The sequence below is a fragment of the Pelecanus crispus genome, chromosome 5, assembly GCF_030463565.1.
Source record: "Pelecanus crispus isolate bPelCri1 chromosome 5, bPelCri1.pri, whole genome shotgun sequence".
Classification (NCBI taxonomy): Eukaryota; Metazoa; Chordata; class Aves; order Pelecaniformes; family Pelecanidae; genus Pelecanus; species Pelecanus crispus.
The window spans coordinates 8977684-8992222 of NC_134647.1; the positions used below are offsets into that span (position 1 = coordinate 8977684).

Sequence of the window (14539 nt, forward strand, 5' to 3'; positions counted from 1 at the left end):
CTCAAACTGTTATTTTTCAGAAAAAGCTACTGCAATATCTACTAGCGATATTGAGACTTGAAATGTATCTTTCTTCCATCCGCACAGTGACTACTTGTGTGCTTGGTTCCATCTGGAAAGGATATAATTGAATCTTTGTTTGGCGCCTTTAATTATCTCTTCTCAAAGTCCTTGGCTGGGAATTTTGCCACTTACAATGCAAATATTCAAACTTAAGAGCATAAACTGCGCTTTCAAAGAGCATTTTTGTAAACCTTTTATCATTTGGTGGTTTTTCAAAAGCGAACATGAGAACTTCTCAATGAACATGTTTTAATTTTTTAAATCCTCAGAGAAGATTTTGTTTTCTTGCAGGTTGGCTGTAGTTGCTAATTAACTTTGTTAATTAATCATGCTGTAGGGATGAAACATGCTTGATTAAAAATAAATAAAACCGTATAGCAACAAAGTAATGCTACTGATTTTTCCTATTTAAAAGCAAAGATTAAAAAAAACAAGATTAACGTTGAAGCTGCATGTCAAATGTTCTTTGCATTTGAAACATCTGAAAGGCTAAAGCAGCTGAAAGCTTATTACTTTTGCAGCTCAGTCATAGTAAAATGCTTATCCGATTGTAACACCACGTTAAAAAATGGGAGCTGAGAATAGTCGCTGAAGGTCCTGTCTTAATCAAAACTGCCCGAGATGGTGAGTAGTAACCAACAGGTTTATCTGGTTGTGCGTAGACACGAAGGTTCTTGTTCTCTCTTGTCATGTATCTTGTATGGAAACTTCCAACACTGCAAATCGGTGTTAAATGCTGTTGGCTCGTAAAAGCATTCTGACCACATTTTTCACCCATTATACTGGCGTACGTTTGGAGAGAGGTGGTGGGAAGTGGCTCTCTGCAGGCGACGGGCCAAGTGCATCACAGATGAAGCTCCCTGGAATGATCCTGGGGATAACCGTGGTCCAGAGGCACGCTGAGCCTCTGCCGCACATGCTGCCTGGATGAAGGTAACCGTCTGCGCAGGTCTGGCTGCGACTGCGCAGCTCCTTGGCCCGGGGAATGCAGGCGCGCGGGAGAAGATGCTCTGGGACCTATTTGAAGTGGGAGCACAGAGTTTCCTTGCCTCAGAGCTGACTTACCATTGGAACAGATGGCTCTTCTGTGTCCACTATTGCGTTTTTTTCTCATACATGATAGTCAGATTTCTATTTCATTTTCTTCTGTTGAAAAGTGGTTCTGTTCCTAATAGCAGCAATGTTATAAACACGGTATGAGAATGCCAGTCTTTGCTCTCCTTCGCTGGGAAAATTGTTAAGGAAGCCCTTTCTGAACCTCAGCCAGGATCCTCACCCAGAAAGGGAAGAGTTAGGAGGAGCCCTCTTTGCGGATGGAGCTCGAATGGAATTCACTCTGATAAAATTCCAGGATTCCAGAAATGCGGAACTGATTCCGTGTTGGAGGTAACACAGAGAGAGGGGAAAGTAGGAGTATTCCTCATGTAGGAGGAATAACTAAATAAATCTCTGCAGACAACTGGCAGGAAGTGTATGGAGGAGTGATTTGTGGGGTTTTTTGTTTGTTTATTTTTCTTCCCCCTGCATCTTTTCTCATAAAATATCTTTAGGCATTTGTTTTGCAATTAAAAAGTCAAAACCCCCTCGAAGGGTATACTCGCTTTTTCCACTAAGACATATTAGGGCGCTGAAGCAGTGCAAAAATGCAACAGGCTATTTCCAGCAGATGAACTAAATCCTTAAAATAGAATTATCCAGTTTTGTAATTCGCCTGTGATAGTATCCGAGCAAGGAAGAGAGAGGGCGGTACGTGTCTTTTAGAAGCTGTTTTTAGGATACTTGCATTAAGGCTATCAATGCTGTACTAATGCCACTTCTCAATTTTCAGCAATTTTTCAGATGTGCAAAAGATACCATGCTGGAGTAACACAAATGCAACTTCCACTGGGCTGTGGCTCTATCTTTAGGTTTTGCCAATACTCAGCAGTTTCGACATCGTATACGTTTACAAATCGCAGTGTTAGCAATGCCTGGTATTAACGTGATAACCGTGCTTGCAGGGTGCCACCAGCCGGCTGCGCGGGGATGGCTGGGGGTGCAGCAAGCGTGTGGGGGCAGGCGACTCTTAGGGAGACTTAACTTAAATACCGCGTCCTCTACTGAAACAGAGAGGGAGGACTGGTTTGGTGACCCAAGCATATGTTGAGCCGTGGCTGAGTGACATGAGCGCGGTCATTCCCACAGTAATTAGGAAGGTACACGCAGATCTTCCTTCCTCGGCAGAAACAGTTCCTGAGAGATGGCTCGCAAAAGTGGTTTAAAGGCTGCTTTTATTGCAAGATCAGGAATAAAATATCATAGAGCGTTTAGCTTTTCATGTTGGATGAGAGTGACCCAGTCAATGACAGGAGTGGCAACAGAGCCCGGGGAGATCGTCGGCCGCCGGGCCCTCCCTCAGCCCCGGCTGGGCGCCTTTGCCGGTTTTTGGGGGACAGGAGTTTCCAGCCTCTGCTCTTCTCTGCGGCGAGAGAGCTGGGAGACGCGTCTCTGTGTTTTCAAGACTTTGTATGCTTCGCTGCAGTGCACAGCAGGAAAGTCTTCTTTCCTGCGCTCCCAATGTCTCGGGAAAGCCGGGCGGCGGGGCTGGCGGACTCGTGGCTGGAGCCCTTCGTGGGCGAAGCGAGGCCAGTCCAGACGCTGCCTGCCCACTGCCATGTCTCAGCCGGCCTGAGACGTCCGATGGCTCTTACGCTTACCTTATACTAAGTAGTCACTGGGGCAGGGATTTTAAATATCCCAGGTAAGTGCCAGGATGCTGCACTGGGATGGTTCAGGACTTTCTTTCCAATTAGATCAAGTAGAATTTCTGGGCAAAGCACAAATAAATGGAAAATTTCGAACTTGATAAGGCATATATTCTGATTTAAAAATCCTTTTGCTGGAAGTTTTGAAAGCTGATAATCTTTTGTAAATAATTTATTCATCTGCAAATTTATGTTTCGTTGTGTACTGATAAATTCTTCATGTGCTGATAAATTCCTCTGGTGCTTCTGCAGGGTGCTTTTCTTTCAAAAACAGATATTCTACTGTTAAAATAGCCTACTTGAAAAAGTGTCTCTGTTTTTCTTAAATCCTTCTAAAACTATGGTAGGTTGCTTAAGTCCCACTTGCTCTGTAAGGTATTTTCCGCTTTGCTGAGCTTCCAGAGCAAATTCTTCTCTTCCTGTACCCTCCCTGCGGTTGCTGGTTCTTGCACCACCTTCCACTGTCTAGGTTTTGCAGTTCACATACTTGGTACGTGCTACGTTTTCCCAGTCCATACACTGCGAAAATCTCAGTTTCTACGTATACTAAAACCCTAGTTTCGTTCCCTTCTTGCAACTTTTCAGGTGAAAGTGCATTGTGATCACCAAATCCTGAATTAAGCAAATCGATTGCTACTTGAGTCAAGCCAAACGTCTTATGTGAAAAAAGGCTAATTTAAAAAAAAAAAATCTAATAATTCAGTAGTTAGAAAATGCAGCACAGTATATTTAGGAATAGAATAGATCTTTTAAATTTCATTTTTATGCATACTTTCACTGGTAATCTAACAGCCTTCCAACTTGTGTTAATATAGGGCAGAGTAAAGCTGATGTGTGAGGCTGTAGGAAAATAAATAACACAATCGGATTTGCACAGTCTGTTTCCGTATCGCCAGCGTGATGAGCTACTTTGTTGTTTGAATGGAGTAAATGATGTTTAGATTCAGTTGATTTATTGACAGTTGTGTCAAACTGCCACAAAATGAAACAATAACGCAGGCGCTGAATATTGCAGAGAAACATGGTGAGGAGAGCAGGGTCTGCCAGGAGGGTTACCCGAGCGATGTGCAGGAATGCCACCCCGATGGGGAAGCGGTGCGTTCTCTCCGCCAGTGAAAAATGAACTGCTATTCACACGCTTTTCTTTCCGTAGGGAGAAGCTGTCTGTGGCTCGGCTGCAGCGAGAAGTTGCACAAAGTAAGAGTGAAGGAGCGATGGTAAGCTGCGGCAACTCGCTGCTTTGCAATTCTTGTCTTACTACTTCAGGCCTTAGGTGCATTTTGTCTTCCTGAAGATGGGCACCAGAGCATTAAGGCTGTCTTGGACGTAATGATGGGTTGCCAACTATGTATTCATAAATCTGAGGAAACTCAGGGCTCTACCTTGGCTTCCTTGGAAGAGCTGTGGTAGAGAAAAGCTGTTTCCTTTTCCCTGCTGCTGGTGCTTACTGGAACTGGAAGCAAGGCAAGCACGGAAAGGCAATTTCAGATCAAAATGCAGTAGATTTACTTGCCTGTTAAATCTTAGCCAACTGCAGAAAAATGGAAGAATGCAAGCATGGAAGCTTAAAAACAGCTTAGTCTGATAATTTTGTAAATCACGTAACGCTCCTTGTATCTTCGTTTTTCATGTAGCAATTTATGAGATTAGGCTTGTGAGCAAAAGTTGAAATGGCAGACTTTTGGTTAACCGCAAATCGAGTGCCTTATCTCTTCAAAACAATTTTCTTTAGGAGCCAACATGTGCTGAGTGTACTTAATTACTTAATATCTAAGGAACCCTTCCCATCTGTTAAGGAGTTTGTTTGTCCCTCCCTTCAGATAAAATGTCTTAGGCTTCCATGGGATAAAGCAGACCCGTTCAAAAACCTTAAAACCCAAACCCGTCCACTTGAACGTGCCTGTGAAACTGCTGCTCATTTGAGTGAGTTGCATAGTTGGCTGTGAGAGAATTTGGTCCAAAGTTTGTTTAACTGAGTGGAGAGAAGCTGTAGAGGGTCTCTGGGGAGCGGATGCTCTGTTAGCTGTGTGAGGCAGGGTCCTTAAAATCCCACCAGCCTCCAGTGCACGCATCTAATAAATCATTATTAATGATTAATACAATGAAATGAGATTTGGAGGGATGTAAGTGGCAGGTAAGAAAAACCTGGCATGAATCTGTTGCTCTCGCCATGACCACGCACGGCTCCAGAAGAGCTGGTGGTGCCTTGGGGGGGACTCTGCTGGGACAGGGGCTTTTGGGGGGTCTGAACGCTTGGTAGTGAAGGGAAGGAGACGAGCGGGGTTTGCTCAGGCAGATATTGCTCATTTGCCCAAGGCCCCGCTGGGTGCCCAGCTCAGCTGTGGGTGCCGCTGCCCTCTCCAATCCCAACACCGCCCCTGACGCGCCTGCCCTTGGGTCTGCAGCTTGGCTGGGATGGGCCCAGGAGACTTTGAGACGGGGTTCAAGCAGTCGGGAAGACTGGCCACTGGGTAATGTTTTGTGTGTATTGGGACAGAAGTCCTGTAGGAACCGAGAAACAAACTTAGCAGGTTAAGCCGAAATCCAAGAGTCTGTGACTGAGGTAAAACTCCTGCTGCCTCCAGGAGGAATTTTGCCTGCGGAGGAATGGCAAAGATCGGGCACTGGATTTGCAGTTGCATTTTAGTTTTCAGTGTAAACAGTTTTCAAATCTGGAGAGCTGTTTACACTATTTTAAATGTTTCCTTTAATTTTTTTAAACTAGCTTTCCCTTGGAGGCATAGAAATAACATAACATGTTGAGTGTAAAATAGACTTAGTGGAGTAATTCAAGACTTTATGAAACGAGCAATATTGATTAACCTTCTAGACCTGGTAATGCTTTTGGTATATGCACCCACCTTGTGGCTTCATCTCATGAGGGTCAGACGCTTCTTGTGCCTTTCACTGTGGGCTGGTGGGATTAATCACATAGCCCTGCTAACCAGAGTGCAATTTTGTATAATTTGTTGAGAGGCTGAGTGTTGTAACCCATTAGGAGCTGATAGGTAGCTCTCCAGGGGTGCAATCTTCCCCCAAGGTAAATAGTAGGTAGTTTTTCCCCTCTTCCCCGAGGGGTAATTTCCACAATTATCCTGCAACTACAGCCGAGGACGAGTGCGCCTGTAGAGACAATTGCTTTGAAGCTGTTGATGTATGGAAACTTCTTTGTGTCTCAGAGCTCAGAACCGGTGATTTTAATATGAAACACAGCAGTCATTAATTAACATTAATGAACTTGCTTGGCTGTAAGCAGTACAGGAGCAGTAAGGGTCCAGGAGCTGGAGTATTTGAACACAGGGGAGGCCAGGAATGAAGTAATTTGTGTAGGCTGTGTTCTTGGGGCATGCAGCAAGGAGCCTGCAGCACGTAACAGTTTCAGGGCAAATACTTTAGAAAGGTTCACAGGGAAATTTCAGCCAGGGATTCTGAGCAAGCAAGCCTTTGGCAAATGACAAGGCTTTCTTAGGAGAAGTGCTGGCAGCCAGCAGCACGCCCGCGGGGTACCGAGTCGCATGTGCAGCTCTTTTTGGTGTGACGGACAACCCCCCGGAGACGGCGCGGAGTCCTCTGGGGCTGGTGGCGAGGACGGGGGGCAGTGGTACCAGCCAGCCGCAGGGCGCCCGAGGGGTTTTGCTGTGCTGTCAGCGGCTGCGACTGGATAAAAGGGATGGCACCCCCCGCTGCCTCCCTGCCAGCGCAGTCAGTGACAGGCCACAGCTTTATTTAGTCACTAATTAGCTAATCACCTTTACTTACTCCCATTTTCTGTTTGTGGTGCTACTTAGATTGACATGAAGGTTTTCGGTGAACTAGCTCCTTCATTTGGGACGGGCACAGGTGATGGCACATGCCACCTTTAATGCCTGGCTCGGTCTCGTGGAGAGCATTTCTTGTACCAGGCGTGAAGGAGGGCGGAGAGCACGAGGAGCCGCGCTGCCACGCTGCTGCCTCGGGAACTGCGCACAACATCACCAAGCCTTTTGCAGGATGGCACCTCGTTTAATACTGCGCTAGCGTTTCTTGCTTCTTTTCAAAAAACACATTTTATTTGGGTTTTGCAGTCGCAGATAGGTCATGAGGGTAAGGGGTGACCACGTTATGTCAACCCGCACCGTTTTTAGGGTGAGCAGAGCGAGCAGGGAGCGTGTGCCCTGTCCCCGTGCGTGCTGCCCTGCCGCCGGCGTGCTGGAGGGACACACGGTGCGGTGGGTTTGCCCTGTCCTTCCTGCTTCCCGTTTGGCACCTTTTTGATCACAGTGCGAGAAAGCTGTGGATGCTCTTCCCTATTGCCTTCCCAGCACAAGTCAAGGGGAGAATATGCTGTTTAGGATTTTCTTCCCTGCACGGGGGGTCGTCAGTTAGCATTTGCTGCAACCTGCAACCAGCTGTTGCCTTTTTGCGTGTGGCCCTTGGAAGCGATGGGCAGGAAGGGCTCCTGGTGCTCGGGTTCGCCCAGCGCCACAGGAGCCACTGCAGTGAGGCGGACGTGTACATAAAATCAATAACGAAAAATAGATATGGAGCATGTGCTGTAGAAACTATTTAAGCCGTGGTATCTTTGCTCAAAAATGGGTTTGCACATCTATATAAATAACACGGTGAGTGATGAGGAAATGAATGTTTATGAGGAGACATTTTTCAGAGGAGACTTCAGCTGAGGTTGAAGATCAGGCAGTATGTATGTGTGCGATACCAGTGTGTCAGCCCCACAGTGCTCCCCCTAAGAAATGTGGTTTTTAATATGTCCCAGAGTTACATTTTTCATGACGGATTTATTATTGAAAGTAGATAATTACTGGGAGGTATTATAGAAGATTACGTGAAGATACTGCATTTCAAGATAAATGTTTATCACCAAAAATAGATGAATAACCTGTAATATGTTTTTTTCCGTATGGTTATATGGAAAATCTGATACCTCATATGTAGGATTGAGTAGGAATTTATAAATTACTTGAATTAGCAGAACTGAATAAATTCAGAGCGTGAATACCTGACAATTGTTCAGGTTTCTTTATTTTATGAACCACCGTCGGCAAATATTGATTATTCATTATCAGAATGCACAATTACTCTACTGCCAATCCATCTACTGAAAGTTTCAGCAGCGCTGAGCCTAAATTGCTGGGTGGCTCTTCTTGTTGCTTATGGTCTTTAATTTCTTAATGTGCATGTTCGCAATTTTCTGAGTCATGATTCTTCTGACTCATCAAGGATATTTTACCTTTTTGTAAAGGAAAAGATGATCACTTCATATGTGTACAGTTCTTACAGCATTTGATGGAGACTGTGCAGGTGTCTGTGGTGACAGAGATTCCATTATTAAAATGAGCAGCTTTCAAACTAGATCACAAGTTTATTTCAAAACATAGTAAAGACTGAAAACTGCTTTAGTCATCAACGTCCTTTTTTTTTTTTTAACTTTAAGTCTATGACTTTGGACCTGTAGGACACAGAACAAGACCCAGAAAAGTGTTCATTTTTGTGAAATTTCCTTAACAGTGAACAGTGCCAGGTTAGGAAAGATGAGAAAAATGCTGCCACAGTTACATAGCAGAGTGTTCGTGGCAGACCGAGTGTTGTGTTAGCAGAAACCTGGATTAAAAACCTAAAATGAACCAAAAGTATACACAATTATGTCATGTTTTAATAACTGATTCATTGAATAGTTACCCAGAAAAAATGTTAATTTTTTTATTTGATACCTTTATTTACATTTATGTTACACAGTTTTGTTGGTTTGTACTTCTGCATCCAAGTCCTTTAATTCTACTCTATTTTCCATTAGTTCAGTGGCCTGTAACCTACACAAAAGAAATTGTACCACTCTGGCAATTTAGCTGTGAAGGTTGAAGTGGGATGATGCTGCCTTTTATATTTACATGGGTTTCACTTAGGGTGGGCCCCGGGCTCTGATTTACCATGTGTCCTGCTGCGTCTTTAAGTGATGCAAAGTGATTATCATGGGCTCTTCCCGGTACCCGTCTATTCCACACCTGCACCCTTTTGTTAAAAACCCACCATGTTAAGTGAATGTGAGGTCCCCACTGAATAGGTTTCCACCCTCTGGTAATCCTTCTGCATTAGATTGATTTATGAATGTATCAGATTCTTTGTTAGCATGTAAACCACTAATTAATTTAAAGCTCTCTGTGGAAAAATTAAAGCCCTGGTTAAGGCTTTCAACAGGCTCAGATGGTGCTAATAATGGAAAAACAAGTTATATTAATGAGTTTTGATGCAATCAGCACAATTCTTGCTTTTCAAACAGTTTTTGCTATAAAAAACAGTAGAGACTGCAAGTTTTTAAATAAAGAGTGGAAGAGTAAAAAGGAAAGACAGGCAAAAAATTGCAGTATCAGTAAGATGTGCCATTATTACTAGGAACTGAGTCACTTCTGCTTGTTACAACTTTCTTAAATGTAATGTATTTAGATACATGTAACAGCCTCTTACAAAACCATGGGAAGTGCAAACCGGTCTTTTTTCCAGATTGGAACCAAAGTTGTAATGTAATCAGCTTTGAAAAGATCTCTGCCTCTTCTCCCCATCACACCCTGTGCAACTGGAGCGTTCACATGGAGACGGACGTGTTGAAGTGCAGAAAAGGTCTTGATCGTATTAAAATCAGTAGAAAGTCTGACCGTGTTCTCTGCTTTTCCAAACTCCGGGGTGTTTTGTCTGTAATTTTAGTTGTTTGCTCTTTGGCTCAAATTTAGACTTTTAATGTGGGTGCTAGTTTTTGGAGAGAAGAAAGAGGAGATCAGAGCCCAGCTTGACAATGCTTTGTGGAGCTAAGTGAAATGAAATTGAAAATAGAAACCCAAATCTCCGTCTTTTTTTGTGGGAAGCTGGAAATGCCCAGTTATAGCGGCAGCCCATGATCACAGGAAATTGTGCTTTTTCCACACCTCTCCTGGGAGGTGCACTTACCTCTCCTGGCTCGCAGCACTGCCAGGGCTCTCTCTCTCGAGCCACCATCCTGGCTCTGTGGTCAGCACCACGGCCGATGTTAATGCTGCCCCATTAATCAGCTAGCAGGGAGCCCTCTGAAAAGGAGCACCGTCAGCATGTTCAGGGGCCCAGCTCCTAACATCTGCACTACGTACCTTGTTTTTACGGAGCAGGGGGAATCCTGAGGTTGCTCGAGAGCTGGGGTCTTGCAGATGGCAGCACAATGTCCTGCCACCAGCGCCGAGGCGCTTTCTGTCACCGTCGTGATGAATCTCTGCAATCGCCTCCAGCAGCTGGGAAGGCTGTTGTGGCAGAAGCACCCGGGTCATTTAAAAATAGATGATATTTAGTAATAAATGAAGTGTTAAAGATGAGATACAAAAGGCTAAATTGTCTTTCCCAACTTCTGGGTTCTTAGGTCTATGAAAACATCTATCTGTGCTTTAATTAGAAAATAGCAGCAAGAGAGAGGCAAAGTCACCGTTTTAAAATGTCTCTTTGAATATTAAACATCCTAAACTGGAAGGCAGCAGTCTGACCCTTGTGCTGTCTTCTCTGTGAAGCTGTGTATTTGTACACAGCCAGCCGTGCTGTCTAGCTCCTTTTTCTTAGAAACTTCATCATACGGCCCTCACAGAAACTCAGTGACATTGGTAGTAGTTAGCATCAATAATGATTATTGAATTTCTTTACAAGCCTAGTTTAATGCTTCTGGACCTCATTAATTGTTCGTACTTCGCTAGGCCAAATGTCTTCTTCGTAACTTTGCACTTTTATCTTCAGTGGTTTTAAAATAAAGTCTTGTGTCCTGAGTATTTTTTGTGGTTTGCTTCAAATTTGCAAATACGTAGATATTTTCAGGTTTTGTATTTTAACACTTTTATGAATCTAAGGATTCTTTATGGCTTAACATTGCTGAGACATTTCAACAGTCATTTTCCAATGAAAAAAATCAACTCGGTTGCTCCCTCTTCCCAAAAGAGTGGTACGGAGAGCCTGATTGCCTCTGCTCAGAATCATCTGCCTTTCAAAGCCTGTGTTACTCTTTCCTGGTTAATTAATTTCAGAGTCCAGTTTATTCACCAAATTTCACAATGGTTGTGAAAATCAATTTACCTTCATTCCATTGTTATTTAAAGTGTAACAGAAATTGTGTGAGCTCCCCTGAGAAGATGCCGGACGCTCCCCTGGCTGGTGGGCTCCCTGGCTCTGGCTTTCCACCAGGAGAGGGAGCTGAAGCCGTTGGAAACAACACCCACCTCCACAACCCTGGTGAAAAACTAACACGCAGCATGCTGGAAGTGCAGTCCTTTATGCCTTCCCTGGGATTTAGGTTTTGTGGAGCTGGAAGGTATTAGCCGCAGTATTTTAAAATGCACAGGACTTTGAAGCGGCTCTTGGTACTTGCCATTGCAAAAGCAGTGATGCTCCGTCCTTGGTTTTTGGTGTTTTCTTGCTCTGCTTGCCAAGGGCGTTGTCGTAGGCACCGGCACTTTAAGGAGGACCATTACTATATCCAAAGGAGCGGAAAGAAGTTTTGCCCCTCACCTGGAACTTACTGAAGCGGTCTGTCTCTTCAACAAGTTTCTGCAAGTATTTAGTTGACGTAAAAAAGAGTCAAATAGAATTATGTAAGAATCACTGAACACGGGAAAAAAAATACATAAAAATGCATTTATATAAGGTCTGAAAGTAAAACAGAGGCAATCTGTCGGAAGCATGTCATATCAACTGAATTGCCCTCAAGTAGAAATTGCCATTTATACATTAGGTAACAAAGGCAGGGGATGCTGAAGTACAGAAAGGGCACATGCAGTCTCATAGCATCTATGGGTGTATGTAATATCGGAGTGGCAGTTGGCTTCAGCGTGAAGCAAATCCCGCTTTATGACTAGAAACAGATGTCTCCCGCTCTAGGCAATACCTCACCGCCTAATAGGAGTGATGCGCCCATGCACTAATAACAGTGAATTGCAGCCATTTTCATATCAAAGGTTAAGCTCTGCAATCCTGAGCTCCTCCAGGCAACGGCAGGAGTTGACTCGAGGAAGCCACACGCGCACTGGATTAATATTTTTGCAAGGATGACCTGAACAGAGCCACCGATCTGCAGGCTGAAGAGGCAGAACATTTACGGTCGGGTTTTATCTCATGCAAGAAAGGGATCTCAGCTAGGACAGAATTAGTCACAACGTCTGAGGCTCTGAAGAGGAAAGGTGAATGTATGCGCTGGGCCAACAGTTTGAATTTTATGCAAACTAGGAAGGTAAATTTCTACAGATTAATAGTAGTGAAACTGCTGTGGTATATTTGGAGTTGCAACTTTTTTCTTGAAGTAGTAAAAGAAATCACTAGATTTTTGGGGGGCTTTTTTTTGTGGCCGGTAGTTAAACAGTTAGTGTAGAATTTGTAATACTTACAGCAGTGTAACCTCCATCTAAAAGGTCTGTGTACAGTATTAGTTCTGGGAGCGCAGAAAAATCCATTAATTTCTCTTCTTAAGAGTTTGTTCATATTTATTTTTTAAAAATAAACCTCTTTTCTAGTATTTTCCCAATTCCCCAAATTCGCCTCAGTCTAATCAAGCCAGTCAGGGTAGGTGAGCGTTTTGCCTGCTGGACAGGGAGTGTGGTCTTTAATTTCTTTGTTGTTGTTGTCATCTAAAGGTGAACTTAAATACTGCTCTAGTGATTTTTATTTTTTGTGATATGTGGCACTAGTCCCTGCACAAACCAAGGGGTTTTTTGTCTGGCTTTTTTTCCCCTGAATGAGATAGAAAAGGTTATCGGGAGGGAGAGAAAGTTTCTGTATAAGAAAGGACAAAGTTTGTGTTCCAAGAGTGTCACTCAGATGTGCTGCTTCCATTAAACGCCCGTTTATTGAAATGAGTGCAGTGCTTCTGGAGCTTGTACCGTGAAGTCAGTGCTGACCCTTGGAATGAGTCAGCTCAAGCAGTGATTTAAATTGTCTCGTGTTAGAGTAAAAACTCTTTACTGCAACAAGTATTGTTCAACATCTAGTTCAGTGGAGCCCGTGGCACCGAGATAGCGTGATAAGGCACCGTTGTATTGTCCAGTTCCCTCTGGGCAAGGACCAATCATAGGTATTCAGAAAGCAGTCTGTTGGAGATGAATAAAAGAGAGATGGCAGGAACTGGGAAAAACTGTTGGCCCATTTCTGACCACAGAGCGCTTTGCAGGTAGACATGAAAACTAGTAGCAGCTCATCCGAGCAAGATTTGAACTTGTCAATATTCTTTGTGTCATTAAGCCCCATTTGCTTTGTTGTTATTTTTTCTCTTGGCATAGCATAGTCACTCCCCTCTCTGCAACTTCTGTTCAGGATTTAAAAGAAATATTAAAACAGAGTAAGGAAATAATGTCTTCCTATACTAAACTTAACGTAGCTTTGTATAGATTCATACAGCTTGAGCTAGCAACTGTGATTCTTCCTGCCTACTCTAGTCTCATAAACTTTAATTCAGTTTTTGCTTTGTCAGGAGTTTGCTTTTACATACTTTCTGTTTGTTTTGGCTCTGTGTCCGTTGCATTGTGATAAGGCATCTTTTGATACTCTACGGGATTTTTCATAATGAAGATCTCATGACATAGTATTCCAAGTCTGGAACTGGTGATCAGACTTGCTTGCATGTCCTGCGAGAGGAGACTGTCTAGACTGTGGGAATGACTGTGATGTTTGGATTGTGTTATTTCCATACCGCTTGGCGTGATGCACTCTGTAGTTTTTCTGGAAACTAATAAAAGTACCAGGCCCGATACAGGACCTTACCTGGCTGTCAAGTGGCTTTCGCTTATTCTCCAAACCATGCTGGTAAGTTGTGCTATCTGCGCAGTACCCTGTTGTGTGGCTTTAAATAACCAGCTGCTTAAAACCCCAGTTCACTATACTCATTAAGGATCATAGTCTTTAACTTTGGTGTCCTGCAAGGCCTGTGACTGCTTTTGCTACCTAATTCCTTTATAATCTTGGAAAATATTTAATTTGTGATCTAAATTGCTCATTTGTAAACAATGCTTTATTCTGACTTTTCTGCTGTTCGTCTGATTGCCTGTGTAGGCAGTGAACTCTTTGGGGAAGAGGCAGGGTCTTACTGGGCATCTAAATAGTGCCAAGAGCTGTTTGGAGCCTGGGGTGCTGATGTGCCATGAAAACTCACAGCCCAGCGACTTGGGATGAATACTAAGAGGGGATTTGGCTCAGTATGCACAGTCCACACGACTGTCATTTTGTAATTACATCTTTACGCCGCACATTTGTGATTGGCATCCGTGGTGACACTGCTTATTTAGAAATGATTTCTGAGTGACGGAGAAAAATTATCTCTTGGGAACATCCTGTTCCTGGGACTATCTATTAACAAATGCCCTGCGGCAATGACTGGCAGAGTTTTCCATTTAAGAAACTTTTTCCATGGCCGTTGCTAGAGGAGTGGATCAGAATTCCCAGGTTGTTGTTGGGAATCTTGCGTTATGGATGATTTCCCCGTCGTTGATAATGAACCAGCTCAGAAGGGAAAACTTGTGATGTAGGATATACCATGGGAAAACACATGCCTTAAATGAGAAGGTGAAAAATAATTTCTTACTAAAGCTAGACTTTGAGAGTTGTCAGCTGTGGTAGTCTAAAGGCAGGTTTCCAGCAATGGTATCTTCCATCAGCTGATAAGGGAAACCTGTTCACAAACTGAAAAATGTAGGAGGAGGCGAGTGGAAGTTAAGGCACGAAGAACGTGTGCAATCGAATGCATTTCAAAA

General features: G+C 43.6%; 1 protein-coding gene across 1 annotated transcript in view; it reads left to right on the forward strand.

Moving 5' to 3' along the window:
* The window catches only part of NCKAP5 (NCK associated protein 5), a 385499-nt gene that overhangs the window by 150062 nt on the left and 220898 nt on the right, over positions 1 to 14539 (forward strand). Inside the window, exon 3 of the mRNA XM_075710363.1 lies at positions 3965 to 4024. Coding sequence (XP_075566478.1) covers positions 3965 to 4024 — 60 coding nt within the window. The remainder of the gene's footprint in view (positions 1 to 3964; positions 4025 to 14539) is intronic.